The sequence below is a fragment of the Xylaria bambusicola genome, assembly GCF_022495145.1.
Source record: "Xylaria bambusicola strain CBS 139988 unplaced genomic scaffold F5B22scaffold_41, whole genome shotgun sequence".
NCBI classification, from domain to species: domain Eukaryota; kingdom Fungi; phylum Ascomycota; class Sordariomycetes; order Xylariales; family Xylariaceae; genus Xylaria; species Xylaria bambusicola.
Window position 1 is genome coordinate 28,188 of NW_025953594.1, and position 21,804 is coordinate 49,991.

The following is a 21,804-nucleotide window of genomic DNA, read 5'->3' on the forward strand; positions in this document are numbered from 1 at the left end:
TGTAGGACCAAGATCCTTCACGGAACGAAGTCTCTTCGGTACACTGAGAAGAGAAATGAAAACCCGTAACCCTGGGAGGCCCAGAGTGTCCCCTGAATCCGTGGCAACACAGATTTAATGCCTAGATAGCCCAGCGTGAATTGAAGACTTTATAAAGTTCTTTCGCTCTATATTCACTACTTTGGGACAGTATTCTATTTACAATAATCCCATTAATCTCCAACTTAAGCCTGATTGCCTCAAAGGCGGTGCCTCCGTTTTATCTTCTCAACATATTCTTCCGCTCCTTGAGGATTTAGTCCAAAAGCGAGCCGTGCCATCTCATACATCAAATTAGTATCCGCTGTGAGAATGCGACCTAAATTTGTGAAGCAAGCATATATCCGCGATGCAGGACTATCCAGGGTGGCGGCGAACGATCCTCCAAGCGGCCGACCGCTCGTCTTCAGCTCCCCCTCTACATCTCGGAACTTTTCCTTGTAGATTTCTCGAGCGGCATGCTGGCGAAACACGTTCTTGTAAGCTATGTGACTAGGGTCATATAGGATGTCTTCGACCGGCCCTAGTAGTGGAAATGGCATGGGGTAGTGGATGACCTGCCACGGTGCGGTCTGGGCAAATTCCCAGTCTATGATAGCAATGAAGTTGAATTCCTTGTCCACTAGGATGTTCTGTGTGCCGAGATCCATGTGGTTGAGAGGAAACGATCCATCTGTGCAAGTACTGCCGAATAGATCGGTGGTCTTCACGATGTCGAGAAAGACAAAGGCCCCTAGTCGAGTTGCTGGGTCATTGGCAGCAGCATTCCCGAGAGCAGTGAAATAGTCGACCTCCCTAGAAAACGGACCTAGATCCCTGAGTCCGCCGGCGGAAGCCGTAGCCAGTTTTCCAATGATAGGCTCCTTGGATTCGGAAATAGATGAGATAGAACCAATCTGAGGGTAAGCCAAAGTCGCCAGCTCAGCCTGTACCCTGGTCCACTGGGCAATTATACGTTCTTGGATTTTAGTCTGATTCTAGTTAGACACCACGGCTTAACATCCATGACGAGAAGCGCCACTCACGTCTAAATTGCAAATGTCGAACTCGACATCTTGCAACGCATTTCCGTAGAAACCCTCTAGCAACATGTATGGGGCCCCAACATGAGTAGCCAGCTGCGATCCTACGCCTTCGTATGCATACACACATGGAAGAGAAACCGCACTGAGTCTCTGCCTAACAAACTGCATCGTAGCAACCTCACATGAAATGGCATAGGCCTCATCCTCTTCAATCACTGTCATGGGAGTGTTAGGATGACGGGGCAAACGAACTCTGGCAATGACGAGGCTTCTGTCTGCAGCAATCATCTCGAAGCAAATCCAGTATTGGCCAGCCGAGAACGGCTGGCTCATGGTGAGCTTCTGGCCAGTGATGCGCTCAGCATGGCGGACGAGCGCGCCCTTGTCGATTTGCCTTAATGCTGTCTGCAACCGTTCCTTCATACCGTTGTAATCCCAGCCAACAAATGAACTCCATCGCTTGCTGGGTAGTCTTTCGGAGGCTTCGAGCGCTGCCATTATTATGATGTTAAAATCTTAAATCTTTAACAAGCATCACAGATCTTTCATTCAGCTGGCCGCCTAAGAAGGGGAGATGTGATAGTCGTTGGATCACCTAGAAAATCAACCAGGTCATGGCTACTCAACACGCTCATAGTTTTTATCCTACTTCTTCCTCGGCGAAGGCAACTCGAAGATAATAACTTGGCGTCTATTGGCCTGAGTAGAATTGCCTATAGCCGGGCATCATCTGTCTTGCACATCTTTAACCACGTACCTACCATCAATGAGAAAACGTCGGATAGGTACCTACGGTACTCGCCTAGGTAGGTTTATAGGTGAGCGGTCAGAGCTCGTAGTGCCAATCCCCACTAGGTATACGACCCACTGTAAGGATCCCGGGAGATCATCAAGCGCGGAGCCGTGGTGTGGGGAATGCCATCGGCCTAACCTTCTGGTCATTCGATGTTCGTACCACGATCCCTTCACCAAAAATTTGAGATTGAATAGAAAGATTTGATATTTGGTCTGATAATCACAAGTCTGGCCAGTCTCGAAGCGCATCAACTGGGCAATACCGGCCCTCGCAAAAGGGAGCATTGGCCCCTCTCGACCAGATGGCCAAGATGAAAGCTCTCCAACCTGGTCTCCGATCTGTGCGCCACAGTCGCAACGTCACGAGCATCATCCCACCTCGCTGCTCTTCACCAGCCCTTCTCCTCCCCATAACATCATCCTCGACCTCTCCCTGTCCCCAGCCAACTACATCCCGCAGCTGCTCGCCTTCACAAACTCGTCCATTCTCCGTCCTCAACCGCCCGCCACCGAATTACCCCGGCCATGTCCCTCTAACAGGCATCGAGCGAGCCGCTCTAGCCATCGGCTCAGGCGTGCTCTCCTTCCTGGACCCGCGCAGAGGCGATCTCATCGCCGCCCTCGGCGAAGCCACCGCAACACCCTACTTCGCGAACCGTCTCCGCCGCGCAATGCTAGCATCCCCAACAGGCCGCCGAATTCTCCGCGACCGGCCCCGCATCACATCGACCTGCCTCGACCTGCCTCGTCTCCGCGCATTGCCGCCGTCCACGGTCGGCGCGACATACGTAGCATGGTTAGACCGCGAGGGCGTGACGCCCGACACGCGCGCCGGCGTGCGCTACGTCGACGACGAGGAGTGCGCCTACGTAATACAGCGATACCGGGAATCTCACGACTTCTACCACGCCTTGACAGGGTTACCCGTGGTGCGCGAGGGCGAGGTCGCGCTCAAGGCCTTCGAGTTCGCGAATACGTTGCTGCCCATGACAGGCTTATCCGTGCTTGCCGTAGCGACGCTGAAACCTGCCGAAAGGAGGCGTTTCTGGGGGATCTACGGGCCCTGGGCAGTGCGGAACGGGCTGCGGAGCGAAGAGGTGATCAATGTGTATTGGGAAGAGGAGCTTGAGACAGACGTGAGGGATCTCCGCGCGAGACTGAATATCGAGGCCCCGCCTGATTTACGAGATATACGGAAGCGGGAACGGGCTGAGAAGAAGGCGGCCAAGGAAGCTGCTTTAGCCGCCGCTTCTGCGGCCGGGACACCACCTGCTGCTGCGGAGAAGATCTGATCGAAGGTGAAGAAAAGTGAAGGGAAGGTGAGAAATTGAGTAATTGTATAATCAACATGTACTATACTGTACTGTCCTGCCTTGTAATGATAAAATCAGATAGATAGACTTGGAGATAATACCCCCCTGACCGAAAAGTCCCTCCATCCCCAAAGAAACGCCATGCCATGCAATCTTGTTCATCGCGAAGCGAAGCTGCCAACCAAATATGTCTTGTTTCCGATCGAGGTCATCCTTGCTATGCGCTCTCTCTCCTTGGTTCTTTCACGTATTCAGTGCCCCAAGCCTCTCTCCCTTGCTACCAGTGTTGCTTCCCCCCACTTCACAAATCCAACAAGTCATCATCCTCATCATCCCATCCCTTCCTTCGATTCACCACAATCTTCTCCTCCTCTTTATTCTCCGCCACGGCCGCCAGGAGTTCCTTGAGCTGCGCCTCGGTGACCTTCTGCCGCAGCTGGCCTGTCCGCGCGAGCGTGATCAGTCTGTTCTCGATGTCGGCGGCGCGCGACTCCTTGACCAGTCGGATGCGGCCCAGTCGGTCCGCGGCCTCGGGATGCAGGATCTGGTTCAGGATCGATTGGCGGGCTTCGGCTATTTGCGGGCGAGCGTTAGTTAGGCAAGTAAATAAGTAGGTGTCCAGGGAGAATGGAAAGGACTGGGGAGCGCAGGTGGAAGCAAGCCCTGTCGTTGTAGAATTATCTCGAGAAGATTAGCATCGTACCTTCTTGCCTAAATTGCGAGAAGGGTCTGTTAGCATGATTGTAACACGGGGGTTTACACGATGCCGCGCTAAAGCATGCCAGCTGATCGTCATGACCATGGGAGTTAGAAGAACCTACTGTCTCTGTGCTTCAGCTTCGTTGTGTCCGCCTGATGCTCCTCCCTGTGATCCACCTCCTTGCTGTGCTTTGAGCTGCTCGAGGCGAGCTTTGCGGATCTGGGGTGGGTGGGTGGTTAGTTTGGTCTGGAACTCGCTTGGTGGGCTGTACCAAGAGGGGAGGAGGGGTCGCGATGCGATGCGCGTAGTTACCTGTTCCAAATCGGCGTCGGCCATGATCTCTCAGCTCGTGAAGTTGATTTGCCCTAAAATCGAAGTTCAGGCGTCGTAGACGTGCAGGATGCGATCGTAATGTGATGGTATGATCATGTATGGTGATGTGAACGGTAGGTTTGTTGGTTGGGTTGTGGCAGCTTGGGAATTTGTGGTGGGGTAAATTTGCGATTATCCCACACAGGTTGGCTGTATCTCTCAAGATGGCCAGCCGGCTTTCCAACACCACAGCATTCCACGAATACAAGAGCAAGGCTTCGACATGGAATTGATCATTCCTAGTTATATACATCTAGTCCTAATTGAAAAATGTGCATGACTAGGCTGGCCCCTCAGCTTTTCTAGCTCGCCCAGCTCGTCGAGCTCGTTGTTCTCGTTGTTTTTCAAGACGAAGAGCGCCTCGATCCAGAAGTCTCCATCCAACTGCCTCGCAATTTTAGATTGCTGTCGAAGTATACACTGGAAGGGGACTGAGTTACAATTTCGGTTATTGCGTCAGATTCAGATAGGTACTGTACTTAGTAGTCCCGATATCACAGCGCAGTGTTTGCGAAGCTTGGAAACAGGCAGTACGCAAATGGCACATTTAGAAACAATTATCCCAAATGCTCATATCTAGGTCTAATGAAGATTGGGGCATATTACTCAGGCATGTCTGATCTTGATCAACCATACCCCCAGGTTACCTGCGCCCGCGTGAAGCTTCAAAAGTCAAGACCGTATGTCGTCAAGCCTCGTAACAGCAGATGATAGGGGTATATCCCCTAAACAGCAACGTCAAACTTTCTACCAACAAAACGAGCGGTTCAGATACGACGAACATACCCGCCGAGGCTGTGAAGTCAGCAAACATTACCATTGTGCTGAATTCTTCTATGGCACGTGGTTAATACCATTAGATGTTAGGCGGTATATCTTCATCGAGCACGTCCAACATAGCATAATTACGTACCCACCAAGGCTGCAACGCTCAATAGGTACCGCCACTGCGTGAATTTCTTTTTCAATAGTACGTGGTTAATATCAGCGTATGTAACGCGGTGTATCTCATCGACTGTACTACCATAGCCTTCCCGTCGCTTGCCAAATGCCTGCACCCATGCTTCAGCTCGGGGCTGTGTTCGATGAATGATGAACGTGACCGGTATAGCATTCCTCCAAGTACACCGCTCTGTCAGCATGATAACGAAATCTTGGCCATGGTGAGTGTTTTTATATCACACTCGACTACGACGCAATGCCTACCAGTATCTTCCTCTTTACTTCCACGACCTCCGTGCCTAAGACAAGTCTCTCCTTGTTCAGTGACTTTGTCTCCCGTATCTCGCATCTCGTATTAGTATACTATCAATTGCAACGACGACCATCGCAATGGATGGATCAGGCGAAGCCGAGGTTCGGCAGCGTGTGCCTACATACTCGGGGATCATAACGGGAGACATCCATGGAGGCCTACATTCAGTGAACACCGGCGTCTTCAACTATAGTTCTTTCTCATATGGCGAAACCCCCTTCGAGAGGACCAACCTCTTCAAGTCTCATTCAATGACAGATGCCCAAAAGGTGACCTTTCTAAACACAGTATGGCCAAACTCACTTGGTAACAGGACAGCTGCACGTAGCTTTGGCGACTTGGATTTTTATTTCGACTATGTGAGCCAACAATGCAGCTCTGCAAAGGCAGAGGCTCACGCCATCAAAACATTCCTCGATCTTTTCGTCATAATTCGCATTCTGCAGAGTCAACCCTTGTTGAACTTCGAAAGGATAGTTGCCCAGATCATCAAAGAGCGACCACGTCTAGCAAAACAACTACCAGAAAAGATTTACCATTCCATTGAGTTCGCACTAAGACTCTGCCTGCTTCTGAACATTCAGATTGGGAACTCGTCGGCTATTTTTCAACTACCAAGGCCCATCCAATGGCCCGAGGAGATGGATTTTTCGTCAGCCCTGGCCACGTTTGTTACCACTCACCAGTGCGATATAGATGCAGAATTCTCGGGATTCTTTAACTTCTACGACATGGAGAGAATTGGCGGAATTACAGTGGAATGGACTCTCGATCTCACTTCACACCTATCCATGAAAGGTTCTGTAATCTACGTTTTCCACGGAGTGAGCATCTTGAAGAGAATGCATGAGTCAGCGGAAACTTCGTAAGCATTGCTCCCCGCCTCCACCCCGTTCCCCCATGATAAAGCTATTGCGGCACGCCATGCGATCCTATCGCTAACATTCAGTAGCGGTGCTTTGCTCAACCAGAGATTCATCGAGGAGACACTCGCCACCATTAACCTTCTCATTCCCAATAACAACGCAAGCTGTAACGACTGGCTTAATAATGAGATCAAGCGTTCAAAACTTGATAAAGACATCATCAACCGGGATACGCCTACAATGGGAAAGGGCCGATACCCCTATTGGCAAGACAGACTTGTGGTTATCGAAAAGTTCTTTGATAGCACGAAACCTAGGAACCTACTGCAATGGTGGCGTGATACCCGTGATATGCAGCGGTGGTGGGCATTCTGGATTCCTCTCACGGGCTTCATCATGGCTCTGCTGTTTGGGTTGTTCCAGGGTACAATAGCACTTATGCAATTTCTCAAACCAAAAAGCCGATCAGGCTGACGAGACTCCGCTGGATCGCACAGACACCACGCAAGGTCATCACAAGCTGAAGGACACCAAGTTTCCTTTCGTGGTACTATAGTTGCTGTGCAGACTCAATGGGGTTTAGGCGGGTAATGAGTTCTATCTATGTAGGCTGATAGGAGGGGCGGAGGGGTAAGGGCTGTGCTGTGTAGGCAGGCAATAGGTAGCAGCTGCAGATGGCTCACAACGAAGACCAACCTCAGGGTTCGAGGTAGTATTAGGCGTCCTAGAGCTAAACTAGAGGGGAAGGCAGTTCAGTGTCAATAGACGGCGTATGAGTAATTTCTTGAGCATCCAAACCAGAAATAACTTCATCTACACCGAATGGAGTAATTGATTTCCTGGTCCCATCCCTGTTGTGTAGGGGCTATGCTAAGATGAGGCTGCTACCAAGGTTGTGGCCTCTATTGCCTCAGCTCCGACCTAATTAATATTCTCGAAGTTTCCAACGCACAGTTGGTGGAACTTAGACGACCCGGTAGAATATAAGAGCTACATGAACCTGCTGTATAAAAGAAATCAATAATCATGAACATATTTCTCGCGACTATATTGGGACGCCAGTCTCTTCATGCTTTACAAAGGATAACAAAAACATGGTGCTTCCTCATGCCTCCTATGATTATCTTTACTTGACAGAAAGTTCAAAGGGGGAAAGGGAAAAGCCTCTAACCCCCGTTTGTCTAATCAGCCATTGACAAATTGCATCTCCTCTTGTCTTGCATTATAAGAGATATACCACACTTTATGCCTTTGCCTACCTTTAAGATTCGAACTATATGCCGATTTCCACTCGCTCTCTAGCGATAGCGGTAAACTCCAACTCTGATCTGGATCCCTCAGATACATCATTAGGGGGTGCCGCTGCGTGTTACCATTCTCAAGTCCTTCGTGAGCATGAAACATCACTATATTGCTCACATAAATCATATCTCCCTCGACGGCAGGCAATTTACTACCATTTTCCCCCATAGCTGTGAGCTGTACCGTGTGCAGTGCTTCAATTTGTGCTCGCGTCGGCACAGACATCCCTGCTCTACGCTTGCGCTGCCATCCGGTGATCGGGTAGCGAGAAAAACTGACCGAAACAGGAGGCTGTCAGAAGTAGTATCCTCGGAGTGAATGTGGGTCACAAGTAGGTAGCAGATAGGTCGAGTATAGTGGTATGGATTCAATGGTGTTGATTCCTGGCTATCCTAAGCACTCGGGGCCTTCGCCCCTTTATATATATAATTCCTAAGCTGTATCCGTTCCCTCGGGGTAACTGCTACCCTAATACTACTGTACATTATCCCATGACACAGGCTTCCCCCTGTCTAACATCTGAAGAAGACACAGTTGGCTTGGTGTCATTACCCATGGGGTTTGCACCTAGGAAGGAGATCCTTATCAACCGAACGCTTCTCATACGCCATCTAAGATTATCGAGTCATATAGATGATATGCAGAACTGATGTTCGCTTACGTGTCAACGACACAGGGCTCACTCATTATATGCAAAATATCTAGTCGATTAGCTACCAGCTCCTTAGAAGGTTACCGTAAACTGCTCAAGTTAGTTTGGCCACCTTAGGAAGCAGCCTCCTAGTACTGGAAAGAATCATTGCGCAATTGTCCGTATGGAAGGGCTGAATGAACGTTCTAGCTTTAGTGATGCAACTCTGAGTGCACTGGAAATATCCTAACGACAAGTGAAAGTGGTATCGAAACCTGAAGGCGCCGCTGACTGGATAGGCGTTACCTATAATATATACAATTGGTATATGAACCGTCTACATCTCTAAAGCAGTCCTCAAGTAGTCAAACCTATCTTTCCCGACGTTGCTGCCTCCGATCCTAATGAATTGAATAGAGACAAAGTTTCCTAACACTCTCAGGCCTTTAAGCTCAGATACCAGCCTCTTCATGACTTTATCTACCTCATACGGGCAATTTCCAAAAATCTCTCGAACAGATGACTCCCAAATGCCGCTTGTAAGGATGTAGATAGTGATCGGCTGTCCTGACCAGGTGGCCGAGGGGTCTACTGTGCTCATGGTTTTTGTCGTTATTCGGTCTACAAATATCTCAAGGCTCTCGTTTATCGATGAGGTACCATCAGCGATGTGTGCCCTGATGATATCATCCAGCCTTAAATTCACATTTCTGTGATGTCCAATGATAGGTTCCGATGTGAAGTAAAGCTCTACGGGTATCCCAATAACTTCCAGGAAATCGGTCTCCAGAATTTCAGCAAAAAGGGCTATATCTTTCCATTTTCTTTTCATCGCGGGGGTTTCGTCAACGAGGAATACGTGACGCCGTTGACGTAGGGCATCCAATCTACCTTCCAAAAGAGGTCTGGGAAGTCTGGGGACGCTGCGCAGAATAGGTTCCTTCTGCGCACCGCGAATCCAATTTTTGATATCTATCACCGTCACCTGAGGACCAGTTTTAGGAGAAAGGCCGCGTCGACTGATGATTTCAACAGGTCTTTTTCCGAGATTATCCAGTAAGTGATTATCGAGTAAGGACGTGATATTAGAGTTTTCTGTATCAGCCTCAGAGGGGATCTCATCTAAGATGATAGGTGAGAAATCATCGGCAAGTATTGCATTTCCCGAACCAGCTGAAGAGGCTTTTCCTGAGATGTTAGGTGAGGAAGCGTGCCTGAAGCGCTCAGAGTCTGCTTGAATTAACAATGGCTGTAAGCGGTCTTCCGTAAGCAAAGCTCGTAGCCTTATATCTTCTTGCTTTAGGCCGTCAATAGCTTGCGCGAATACGCTCGGTAACTCCATCATATTTTCTATACTTTCCGAGCTTCCAAACCTATTCTTATCCCAGTTCCATGGAATTTCCGCACGAAACTCACTAAGTAACTGCCTCGCGCTCTCGGAATTTCCCCGCAGTATATGGTGGAGGATAAAGCGAGCCACGAATCCAGTGGTTGTGTTAGAACGCAGGTATGCCCGCCATTCTTGATATATCGCATCTAATTGGGCGTTGTCTGCCTCTTCACGGCCTACCAAAGCACCGACCAGTCCCCTGTTAAGCCCGGTAATGGATCGACCGTCCACGTTAGAGAGCATCCAAACCGCACACTGAGAAACAGCGCTTCCAAATGCCCACATATCAACATGGTTTAGAGATGGATACCTCAACTTTTCCTCAATTATACGCATGGGCGATGATTTCCAGGGGAGAGGAGGCCGAGACTTATGGCATTCACAGGCCTCGAGAATTGGGGCAAACTCCAGCAACTTGAACATGGGCTGCTTTCTTACACCTTCAATAACAGGGCACACCATTATTTTTAGAGCGGACGATCGCGTACAGGGTTCGTCATTGCGCATTAGGTTGCAAATTCGGTTTGCGGCCCTTTCGCGTAGGTCGTGAGCCCTTGGCAAGTTCTGGATTGCCTCAAGCCCTATCAGTGATTTAAATAAGCTGACCCAGAACTGTGCCATGTTAAAAGCATCCTCAGGTGGCTCATTTTGTTGTAGAAATTCCTCTAAGGAGGTACCCGTGTCTTCCAAGATAATTGTGGCTTTGTTATGCTGAACGAACGATCCGTAATAGTTGATTACATATTCAGTCCCGGCGCATATTTGTAGAGCTTCAAATGCCAGGGTCTCTTCTTCCCAATCACGATAGGTGCTTGTGTCTCGAAAGTCTCCTGGTCTGTTGAGCCCACCGCAGTCTACTTCTGTGGGTTGAGTGTAATATGTTTTGAAAAGGAAGTGTTCCTGAAGAAAAAAAAGAGAGTTAATCATGATATTAGTATTACAGATTCCAATGGAAATTCCACTCACAGTAGGCATCACTAAGTTGCATTCCCTATCGATAAGTACTCTCGCAAAAGTTCTCCCATTCCCACTCAAGTGTAGCACTATCTCCCTTACAATTGGAAGTATAGTTTTAGGATGCACAAACTTTTGCTTGAAAAGTGACTCATCAAAGTCCTGAGGACAGAATAGCCACTGGTTCTCTTCAAAGCTATCCAAGAATGCGTCATTATAGGTACAGAGCATCTTCATGTCTGTGCAGGGGAGGAAAGTATCGTCGACCTTGTTTTCGAAGAGCCAAAGAAACGCGTCAGGTTGTTGGATAAACGATAGGATAGAGAATAGACGTATGTACTTCTCAGAGAAGTATTCATAGGATAAGCAGCTCCATTGATCAAAGTAAGTAATGAGTTCCCAGACGCGCTCCTGTGACCAATATTGTTTTAGCGTCGACGTAGTAATATAGTAGGTTTCGTTGCCATCTCCATCAACACCACGACGTTTCATGCGGTTCACGAAGTCCGAAAATTTTTGTTGCTCTACTACATCGAGGGCTCCAATCGGTGCATGTTTGACAGGAAGTTTGATTTGTGCTTTGATATCAGACATGATGTGTTCCATGCTGAGAAAATAGCATTGGTTCAAAGTATCGCAGTTACCGATGAGCATACCCACCGGCTGATGATCACTAACCCCAAAGACCCAAGATCCTGAATCACCTGGAATCGATGACCCATCATTGGCAACGAGGACGGGCTGAGCGAAAGTGTCTGATGATAGACCAAAAACAGCATTTGAAACTGTCTCAGCAGTTATGATCGCTGATGCAGTGAAAATTTGGATCTGGTTCTCCGCCAATAAACATTCGCGCCCCACGTTCCAATAATGAGATCTATTTCTCATGATAATATCGGGATGTGTGATGGCAAGTAGAGCCCAGTCCAGTCCACCATGAGTCTGACTTTGAGCATCGTAAATGCTAGAAATGTATTCCAAGCGACCGACGGTGATTCGGCTTTCAGACAATTTCGCCATAACCCCTCCCGTCCTGACATGACGCATAGTGCGATGTGCCGTTTCACGGGGAGGTGGGCTCGGGTTGCGGATTGTATCGGCGAAGTCACTAATACCATCCCCATATTCTGAAACTTCTGACGTCAAAAATTCGAATTCGGATTCATCAATATCAAATGATTCGATCGGCAAGGCTGGCTTGCTAGGATAGAAAACATGTGCGACGGTCAAAGCAAGTGTTCGATTTCCGACGACGATGAGGCCACCCACAGTGGCAGCACTGAGACAGGAACCACCCTTCCATATCTCCACAAACGTTCCATCTAGATAGGTTGGAATTTTACGGCCACAGATGCGGACTTCATAATCATGGCAACGAAAATCACTGCCAGGTGAGAAGTTCATGCCCCTGGTGGTGTAGCATGTAGGTTTTATATGATGTGGAAGCTTGATGCAACCCCAGCGGGCAAAATTTTTCAGAATGTTGCTATCTATGATAGCTCTGCGGAGTTCTGTGGCCACCCATTTTTGCGCCGAGTGTATGGTTACATGGGGTGAGGCATGGGATTGGTTAGGGCCGATGAGAAAGCATTCGATAGCATAGCCAGTATCACAAAAAAGGGTTGATTGGGTTTTGGGACGACAAGTTATCCAATGCGATCGTTTTTCGTTAAGCAGGCGACAAACAGTATCCTGGAGGAGCAATGAGGTCGCGCGAAGGTCGCCGGTAATTCTCCAGCCAACTATATCCTTTGTAAAGGTAGAACAGGTGAGGCGAAAACTTTCGTCCCCGAAACAGTTCTCATGGGCCGGGTCCGTTTTCTTAGCCCGATGCTGTTCAAATTCAAGTTTCGCGCTTTGCAAAAATGATACTGCTGCCTGATGAGAAGCAGGGGCAGGCGTAGTCATTGTCATCGCCGTCATTGCAATGTCCAGAGTACAAGTACAAGGTGCGATCTTGTACCCGCAGAGCAAGGTCATAAGAAGGATGATAACTGCCTCCCCCTCACACGCCGTGGTAGCTCTACTTATAATAGGTTCGTTGGGGGTAGGTAGAACAGCAGACATAATCGGTGGTGGTGGCGGCGGTGTTCATGATGATGGCTATTGGGTGAGATCCCATGGGGGCGCAGCAAGCTGAAGCATGCATACCAAGTACCTACGTATAATCATGGAATCGAACGGTGCATAAAAGTGCAACTATGCAGGCTCTGGTGGGAGCCTTGTCCTAACTTGCTGGAGAAAAAGATCTCACGGAATAGAGTGGGAATATAGTCGGAAACCGTTACGCTATCCACGCAAAAGATAGAAACGACTTTATTAGGTCGAGACCCTGCGCGCCTACCCCCAACTATATTGATATTGTGACAAATACAGCTGTCGTTTGAACTCTCCGAGAAAGCCCGAAAGGAGGACGAAACCTGAGACCAAAATGTCGAATCCTCCCCCTCAGGCACGTTTCTCTCACTCCCAGTTCTTTTCTCTTGACCCCATATCGCAAGTCGAGAAGGAGATCTTTCTAGATAAAGTATGGCCAATTCTATCTAGTCAGCAGGGATCCATGAACAAAGTTGACGATTTTGATTTCTATTTTAAATGTATCAGCCAAGAGCGCAAACCTGCGGCTGCTAAGGACCACGCCATCACTACATTCGATGATCTGTTCTTTATTATTGGCATAGTCCAAAGTCACGGGTCGTCAGTATTTGGACAACTAATCACCAAGATCCAAAACAGCAGACCCAATTTAGCAACAGTACCATCGAGGCTTTCGAACTCAATTGAGCTGGCAGTACGCGTTTGGTTGATGATGAATATCCGGAACCGGGTGCCGCCTGATCTTTACCAGCATCAGACTTCTATCCCATGGCATGATAATTACGTTCTTCCATGGGTACTAGCGCAGAATTTTAAACGCCATCAATGCGATCAACATTCGAAATTCTCCGAATACTTCAACGCCCAAGATATGAAGAGGATTGGCGGGATCAAAGTGGAATGGACCAATAACCTCGCCTTGCATTTAACTATAAAGGACTCACTAGTTTATATCTTTCATGGGGTGTCCATTCTAAAGAGGATGCAAGAATCTGCTTCAACGTCGTAAAGCCTCCTTCCATCTTGATATCGTCGTTCTTATTTAGCGATCCCAAACTGACCTTTCTTCCCAGCCCATTCCTCGAACGGGAATTCTTCGAGGAGACACTTGCCACTATCGATCTTCTTATCCCCTTCACCAAGGCCAGTTGTGATGGCTGGCTTGCCGATGAGATCAAGCTCTTAGGGCTCGACAAGAACATCCGGTATCGGGATGCTCCTGTTATGGAGAAATCCCGATACCCATACTGGCAAAAGAAGCTTCTCGCAGTTGAAGATGCCTTCGAGAAGTCGAAACCAAGGACCTTCCTGCAGTGGTGGCATGATACCCGTGACATGCAACAGTGGTGGGGTTTCTGGCTTGTTGTTACGGGCATTTTCTTGACAGTTCTATTCGGATTGATCCAATCCGTGACAGGAATCATACAAGTATCTAGGCCGAATCGGTCATCCAGCTGATGAGATAGGACTCGATCACACACGCCAGGGGGGTTTATCACCAGACATATAGCAGCAGCATCAAAGAGCAACAAGTCGGGATGTCAGATGGGTATGTCCCAGAGTGAGTAGAAGACTAGTTGCACTCCAGTACGTCAAGCATAGTCCTCAATATAGTAGTCAATTGATCCTTGGCCTTCCAGCTTCAAGGGGGCAATTCTCGTATATATAGACTTAATTGAAGACAGTCACCCCTAAAGTAGGTTGTGACTCTAGCCCCTGAAATAAGATCTTCCTCCATCGCCATCATCACAACGCCACTAAAGTGAAACCTCATCTCCATTACTACCTACCTCCTTTAGTCACATCAAGGCGAACTCCATAACTCAAACACCTTCACACCAAACCGCGCCACCATAACACTATTACATAACTCGGTATATCCGCAACCAGAATCAGCCTAGTATTTGATACCAGGATTTCCATCTTAAGCAATGTTCCAGATGCGTAATAAGACAGGCCGCACGGAAGCCAGCCAGCCATCCATGCACAGCATATATCTAAGTAGGTATATATGAGACACACATACAAGACATACATACACTAAAGATGTATATATATGTACGTATGTTCTTACCTATCCCATACCATCACATCATAGCCTACCATATAGTTCCTATCAACCATTCGTCCTCCACCTTCATTCACATTCGGGTCCCATCATCCATACTCACACAAAGACACATCTCGAAAACACACATACAAAAAACAAGCACCAACGAAACAAACGATTTAGCAATTAATATCCGATCAGATAAATAGGCTATCAGTTCAAGTCTGATTGATTCTCATTTCATACCCCATAAGCAAGCAAGATAGCCAGTTTATATCGACATATAGTCCAACATGGTGATGTATTCCCGCCTAGGCAGTTCAGGTAGGTATCCCATCCCTTCTCTTTCTCTTCCTCCTCTTCATTTCTCCTTCGCCCTTCTTTCATTCGCTCTCGCTCTCGTGTACGCGAAATATAGTGCTTGTTGCTCCATTCGACTCGCCTCAACTCAGCTCGACTCGACTCGACTCGACTCATGCAAACCCACTTGCTAAATCTTCAACGATATTTGGCTGCTGTCGCCAGCCGAATCCGGCGAAGAAAGGAGAAAGGTGCTGTACGTCCCATTTACATCTCCGTAGATAGAAATTGGGAACCATACACGCAAGTAGAAGCGCTTCTAGCAAAATCCAAAGTTTGCTTTCATGTTCGTAATTCACATACATAGGAGATACTAAGCGTACCGCCCAAATCTGGCTTCAAATGATAAAACAAGTAAATTTAGGGGTAGAAAAGAGGGAAAAAGAAAAGCGGCGGAAAAGGCGAGCAAGAGATTGGCGAATGCAGTAAAAAGTCAATGATGAGCGAGCTTACAGGGAAAAAATAAAAATAAAGTAAGCTTGGGGTATCTCTTTTGTTTCCTTTCAACCAACTTTCAGAACGGAACCGTCCTAACAGATAGAGGATCGCCATATTACGGGAGATTATAACAGCTCGCCGGCTGGGTATTAGAGCGGCAGAAATTCCATCAGGCCGAGGAGGGACTTTTTTCCCCAGCCAAATGATGATTGGAAGATTTGAGGGGTATCAACAAAACCAGAGAGATATCTTCATTCATCAGAGATCCCGTCCAATACCTTTGAAGAGATCGTCGCCTAAATTTGTGTCAACCTTGGTTTCCAAGGCGCTCAATTCGGGAATCATGGGCGGCGGAGGACCAAGAGGCTTTTTGTTGAGGCTTTCAAATTGCGGTTGTGAATGAGTTGACTTGTCGTCACCCGTACTGTCGTGAGACCGTAACCTTCTAAACCAGCCGCTGCTACGCTTCGCCTTCTTCTCTTCGGCCAGCACACTGGCGGTACGGCTCGGAGGCCTAGACATGTTCTGCTGTCCCGTAGTGGTGGACCCTTGTTCATCGTAAGCATGATTCAAAAACGTTTTGCTAATGAGGCGGCGGAGGCTGCCTCGACTCGATAGGGCCGGCGATAGGGGGACGTCGTCTGCCGAGCGTTTGACGCCGACTTTAGTTGTGACAATGACATCAGGTTTGCGGGGGGAAGTACCGTTGGTAGTCCCATTTGCCTCAGCCTTGGGCTGCTGACTTTCCACTTCCCGTCCCTCTTTCGTAGCTACCTTGGGTGGCGGGGGCAATTCTTCGTCCTTGGGAGACGGTAGGGGCGGCGGGATATCGGTTCCATCGGTCAGTGAGCCGAACTTCAAGTCTAGAGCGGGTAGCTCGAAGCGGTGCGGAGTGGCGGTAGATTGCGTAGAAGCTACGCCGTTGGTAGCTTTCTTCGCGGGCATGATTTAAATCCGGAGACGAGAGAGGCGATAAGACAAGGTAAGACAAGACAAGTCGAGACAAGACAGTGTGCGGTACGGTCTGGATCGCGGTGGGCGTTTTAGATGGGGATTGGAGTAGTTGTTTCAAAGATGCAGAAGCTGGGTAGTTCGATACGAGTCAGTCGATATTCAAATGAACTCAATTGAAGGTGGCTGATTGATGTAGGCAGAGAGGCGAGAAGGACAATACAGCTTTCAGAACGTGGTAGTGGACAAGACGCAGTTACACTACGGGCGGGATCGCATGAACAATGTACGTACTGTCGGGGACGGAGTGGTCGAATCTCGTCTCTCCCTTCTTCTCCTTCTCCTCCTTCTCCAACTAGCTAGGTAGTCTGGAGGTAGGTAGCTGGACCCTTGAACGGCAGCTCTCGGATGTGGGACTGTCAAGCTGACCCGGTGAACGGGATGCAGGTCACTTTTTGGGCAGGGCGGGATGGGGTCGTTTGCCGGAGGAGAGGAGGGGGAGAGCAGAACAAACGTCGACGAAGGAAGGGAATGTTTTGTATGGAAGCGATGCAAACAAGAAACAAGATCGTGGACCTGACTGTCGTCTACGCGTAGTCTACCTTACTTCGTACTATGTAAAAGGTGCTATTCTGAATACCTACCAGGTACTAATGATGGCAGGTTGTAGGTGGCGTCTTGTGTACCTGGTAGGTACCTGGGCTGGGGCTTTGGGGGGATTCAGGCGGCGACCGAAAGGACCTACCGGTACCTAGGTACTGTCAGGGGCATGTCGAAACGGGTGGCTGGATCTGGGCTGGTACAGAACACTACCCTGTACACTAAAGTGCCTAGCGTAGCGGTACCTCTGGGATACCTATATTATGCTATATCCACTGTAGTTCATCAACTTCCAGTACACAGCAGCAGTGTACAGCACCGTACAGTGGTGTACCTCATCGCCGCCTCATCTACCGGTACAGTAGGGGTCTAGTCTCTACCTTACCTAGCGCTGCTTTAAGCCAGCTGCATGTAGTATGGTGCCACCTGTTGTTTGCAGCCCGTGCAACACCTACTAAACCCTTCCCAGTAGCACTGAGCACGAAGTTTAGCGAGTTTGTGCTCTGTAGACCGGGGCATCCAGTGATGGAATCAATCAATCAATCAATCAGTCAATCGATCAATCCCCAGAGAAAGGAACTCAAATGCCATGTCTAGAGCAATAGAACAATGCATACCTCGGGCAATGTGACTATCGCCAAAAGAATCCCCGACCAGTCTGACTGCAGAGACGAGAGAGAAAGGGGGGAGGGGGAGGGATGGTGAGATGTCGCCTTGAATGACGGATAGGATCAGTACAAGCCACCAGCCTTAGCTACAGCCTACCCGAGACCCCAAACCCGGACAAGAGATGTGCAAGTATTGCTTAATCAAGTTAAGCTCCATGCTGAGCGCGAAGCTCCCTGGTGTTCAGGTTCATATACATAGGTTCAGGTTCAGATACATACACCAGGATCATCGTGGCTAGGATTCGTCACCTCACGATACATGATACATACAGTATAATCCACCCCGGCCTAGGTATATCAAGACATCAAAAAGGTAAATAAACATGAACATTCAGCATGAGCCCATTAAGATAACTGCCCATATAGAGGTCTTTGAGCACGGTCGCCAAAATATATATCTACCTAATATTGCGTACTGTAGTGCGGGTAGGTATTCCACCTCCTAATACGAACAGTGCACGGCTACCTACCTACTCTAGCATGTTATACCCCAAATAATTTAACCCGCTCCTCAAAAAGAACGCCGTCCAAATGCCTTAACATCTCATCATCATCAATTCAATACTTGTAGCTAAGTACATAACCGACATCCTATAATCGCCAAAGGTAGGGAAAAAAGAATCCCCATTACCTGAACGCCTGGACAAAGTCATGAAGTCGATCAATCACGACGGGCATGATACCATTCAGGGAATCTTCCATGATACGATCGAGATGCCTGATGGCATCTTCCTCGTTGAGTTCCAAGTGGAACCGTTCTTTAACCTTGAACACGGCCTTGTCCGGCTCGGCCTTGATGTCCGGGATGTTGGCGTGCACCATCAGGCTAAACAGGTTTAGGATCAGGTTGGAAGACTTGCGGAGCGCCGCAAAGGCAAGGAAGCAGTACTGCTTGAACTGCAGGTAGACCTCGCTGGGCGGGTTGGCCCCGCCCATGGCATCCGCCATCTCTTTGCTGAGCTTGAGCGCCGGCGCGAACGGCTTGGGGTCGCGGCCGAGGATAAACCCAAAGTCCGCATGGAAGAAATGCCCATCCGGCGCCAAAAGAAGGTTTTCGAGATGCCGGTCACCCACTCCGAGGATATACGTGATGACACAGTAACCCGCGCAGGACTTGGTGAACGTCTCCAACGTCTCCTTGCGCACTCCCAGATATGCTCGGTCATCTGGGTTGTGTTGGCGGAGGTAGGCCAGGACGGGGTTATTATGGAACTTGGACGAGATGGCCGAGAACGTCTGTGACGGCACAAACTGCGAAGCACCAGCCGACGTGCTCGTAGCCAGAATTTTGTATGGCGAAAGTTTGAGGTCCAGGTTCTCCTTCTGCAGGAGTTGGTCCATGAGTGTGATAATTTGGATAACCAATTGATCCTGTCGCAGATCGTCGCCAGTCTTGAAGATAATCGGATATTTGCTGCCCGAGATAGCCTTGAAAGTCACCATGATGGGTGACAAGGAAGATTTGAAAACCCGCGTCTCTTCTGGAACCACACCGACTACCATGACTGAAGGGTCTAGTGGCATAGGTATAGGTGGATCAATCGTCAAAAGCTCGTTCTTCGAGTCAGCCAAGAAAGCCTTGGTTTTCTCCAGTTTCCGTGGGTACGAGTCGCGAGACGCTTGAATGTCTGCCGAGATCTTGGATATCACAGCAATAAGCTCGGCTTGTCGCCTGATTGTGAGCCTTGTCTCTTTGCCCCCGGGGCGGCTTTCCAGCTCTTTCATAAAGTCATATTGGACTTTTGCGTACATGGTGCGTACTTCTTCGCCTTGATCATTGCTCTTGTCGTCGTACTCAACCCCTAGGTACCAATAAAAGTAGTTTCCCAAGGTAAAGTTCTCGACAGCTCGGGAAATGAGGAAGTCGGCTAGTGATGATGCTCGCATGGTAGCCTGGTTTGAGTCTGTTGAGATGTGTTCAAACTTGAGAGCTTGGACAAGCTGTAAGAGATAAAGAAGGAGCTCATTATCGTCAGATTTCCTCAACCTATCCACGGCATACCCTCTTACAACACGATTATCAAAGGTTGGGCCTAGCAATTCGAGAGCGTCATCTACGTCGATGTCTGTCCATTTCCCTAGGACTTGAACGGCTTGTCTGGATTCGCTCTGGTCTTGCCAATTCACAGATTTGACGAATTTTGTGAGAGCACGCTTATCCTTCGTAAGGTGGTAACGAAACTTCCACACAAGATCCTTCTCTTCGGGAGATAGTACGTGAGTCGGAGAATATGACATTATCGTGTTCAGCTCATCGCGCACTTTCGCATTCGGCTTCAAGTCCTTGTCTAGAATTCCATGGCGGTGTTGACTTCTCACAAGGCGTCTATGTTTACTTTCAGCCGGGTTGTCTTTCGCTCCGACCTCGGGGTCGTAGATCCGGATTATGCGATCTCGGTCTTCTGGTCCATTTATCCCAGGACCATATGATACCTCTGGAGGTGGTTTGATTAAGATATTTGATTGTGAAGCAGAAAGATGCTGAAAAGACGAAATCGGCGGAGGTGGGTACTCATGGTCTGCAAAGACCACGGGGAAATCAAAGCGAGGCAACTCTATGTTGAGAGCAAACTTCGATGGGCCAGGTCTAGGCGGCAATCCATTCTCTACTTCAGCTCCCCCATCCTGCCCTACTTTGATTTCTGCGTCTTTAGACGTATCCGATTGTCGTTGGATTGATTTGATCGAGTTCCTAGCAGCTTTCAATCGGCGTCTCTCAGTCCCACGAAATACCAGCTGATCAAGCCATTCAACACGCGGGATTTCGTTCATCTCATGTTTCTTGAATAGTCTCTCCATACGCTCCAGCTCTTCTTCCTCTTTATCGATTACGGCGGGTGCGTTTCTACTCTTTGTTGGGCCCTCCCTCGACTTTGTGGTGACTGCTGGAGTTGATGTGTTCTCATTACCATCGGCTTGTTTGTGACGATGAACAGCACACTTCTGCCTCCCCTTCTGTAGTTGGTTGTCCTTGTCGAATAGCGGCAAGGTGGTGCCGCCAAAAGGAATCGCATGACCTTGCGCCTGCGGTCCGCCGGTGGGCGACAGGTCCCATATCGTTATCGCGAGGTAGGAATTTAAGGGGAGAGATTTGTAAGGTATTGGTATTGTGAGCCATTCATTCCATCTGTCCGTGGTCAGTACATGCGCCTCGGTCGGTACGCAGCATACACTTTCGAGTAGTTACCTTCTCTCGTTCCGAAACGCCTTGTAGGATGTCTGAATCGGCACAGTCAGAGGCTTTGACCCTGCCCATACTTGGACTGTGACGTAGAGGTCAGAGTAGGAACTAATTACACCCGGCGTTAGGACCACTAAAAAAAAGAAGGGGGTATACACAGCGTAAAAGGATGTACCTCGTGTTTGACCCAATATGTCGCAACTCTGGTCTTTCAATGAGGGTTGAGAACAGATATGGAGCTTCGTCGCCTTCCAGGTTGATTCTGGAGTCGCATAACAGTCAGTGCTCGGAGGTGAAGGGAGTGTCGCAGGCGGAGAGGCAAAAACCTACATACGAACGCTGACGGGATAATCGAGCGAATCCGAAGTGCCGAAAGAAAAGGGCTCCATCATCGGCTTATGAAGCCGTATTATTTGCGATGTTTGACATTCAGGACATGTTACATATGACGATGAAAGACCCGAGTCAAGAGAATGACCCAAAGGCACCAGGAAGGCCATGATGACCTGAAAGAGCTAGAGTGGGGGCCAGTGGGGGCCACTGAGGTCACATCCATCCACCCATCTCGTCTGATCTGATGATCTTATCTTATCATGCAGCTGCCCACTTCCGGTGATTACCTAAGGTCAGTACCTATTAGGTACGGTACCTACCTAACCGTCGCTGCTCAGCCACGAAAGGCACAAGCCGCCTTATTCATCCGCAAGCCACACTGGCGGGGAGAATGGTTAATTGATCCCAATCAAGCTCTGGGTGGGTGCGTCGCGTGTGCACAAAGACGCGATCACTACTAAGTAGGTATCGTCAAGATCAAGCA

General features: G+C 48.8%; 8 protein-coding genes across 8 annotated transcripts; 3 read left to right on the top strand and 5 right to left on the bottom strand.

The window, feature by feature from the left end:
* Positions 1-147: 147 nt before the first annotated feature.
* Positions 148-1,900, bottom strand: F5B22DRAFT_617901 (uncharacterized protein). The gene is made up of 2 exons (XM_047975649.1): positions 1,065-1,900; positions 148-1,010 (listed from the first exon to the last, which is right to left on the bottom strand). Exons 1-2 carry the CDS (start codon positions 1,560-1,562, stop codon positions 240-242), a joined length of 1,269 nt encoding a protein of 422 aa, XP_047828125.1. The 5' UTR covers positions 1,563-1,900; the 3' UTR covers positions 148-239.
* A 62-nt stretch (positions 1,901-1,962) lies between these two features.
* On the top strand, positions 1,963-3,312 carry F5B22DRAFT_362286 (coenzyme Q biosynthesis protein Coq4-domain-containing protein). Its single transcript, XM_047971089.1, has one exon. It carries the CDS (start codon positions 2,162-2,164, stop codon positions 3,149-3,151), a length of 990 nt encoding a protein of 329 aa, XP_047828126.1. The 5' UTR covers positions 1,963-2,161; the 3' UTR covers positions 3,152-3,312.
* On the bottom strand, positions 3,235-4,367 carry F5B22DRAFT_362254 (double-stranded DNA-binding domain-containing protein). Its single transcript, XM_047971088.1, has 4 exons — positions 4,185-4,367; positions 3,994-4,091; positions 3,876-3,883; positions 3,235-3,745 (listed from the first exon to the last, which is right to left on the bottom strand). Exons 1-4 carry the CDS (start codon positions 4,206-4,208, stop codon positions 3,474-3,476), a joined length of 402 nt encoding a protein of 133 aa, XP_047828127.1. The 5' UTR covers positions 4,209-4,367; the 3' UTR covers positions 3,235-3,473.
* A 1,209-nt stretch (positions 4,368-5,576) lies between these two features.
* On the top strand, positions 5,577-6,839 carry F5B22DRAFT_649209 (uncharacterized protein; the record flags this gene model as incomplete). Its single annotated transcript, XM_047979138.1, has 2 exons — positions 5,577-6,364; positions 6,452-6,839. 2 exons carry the CDS (start codon positions 5,577-5,579, stop codon positions 6,837-6,839), a joined length of 1,176 nt encoding a protein of 391 aa, XP_047828128.1.
* Positions 6,840-8,299: 1,460 nt separating this feature from the next.
* Positions 8,300-12,761, bottom strand: F5B22DRAFT_362296 (uncharacterized protein). The gene is made up of 2 exons (XM_047971090.1): positions 10,655-12,761; positions 8,300-10,588 (listed from the first exon to the last, which is right to left on the bottom strand). The coding sequence occupies exons 1-2, from the start codon at positions 12,707-12,709 to the stop codon at positions 8,636-8,638; spliced, it is 4,008 nt and encodes a 1,335-aa protein (XP_047828129.1). The 5' UTR covers positions 12,710-12,761; the 3' UTR covers positions 8,300-8,635.
* Positions 12,762-13,073: 312 nt separating this feature from the next.
* Positions 13,074-14,197, top strand: F5B22DRAFT_649211 (uncharacterized protein; the record flags this gene model as incomplete). Its single annotated transcript, XM_047979139.1, has 2 exons — positions 13,074-13,744; positions 13,813-14,197. 2 exons carry the CDS (start codon positions 13,074-13,076, stop codon positions 14,195-14,197), a joined length of 1,056 nt encoding a protein of 351 aa, XP_047828130.1.
* A 1,359-nt stretch (positions 14,198-15,556) lies between these two features.
* On the bottom strand, positions 15,557-16,739 carry F5B22DRAFT_362781 (uncharacterized protein). Its single transcript, XM_047971093.1, has one exon. It carries the CDS (start codon positions 16,530-16,532, stop codon positions 15,846-15,848), a length of 687 nt encoding a protein of 228 aa, XP_047828131.1. The 5' UTR covers positions 16,533-16,739; the 3' UTR covers positions 15,557-15,845.
* Positions 16,740-18,433: 1,694 nt separating this feature from the next.
* F5B22DRAFT_638180 (phosphatidylinositol 3) lies at positions 18,434-21,376 on the bottom strand (the record flags this gene model as incomplete). Its single annotated transcript, XM_047977552.1, has 4 exons — positions 18,434-20,933; positions 20,994-21,095; positions 21,163-21,249; positions 21,318-21,376. The coding sequence occupies 4 exons, from the start codon at positions 21,374-21,376 to the stop codon at positions 18,434-18,436; spliced, it is 2,748 nt and encodes a 915-aa protein (XP_047828132.1).
* Positions 21,377-21,804: the final 428 nt, after the last annotated feature.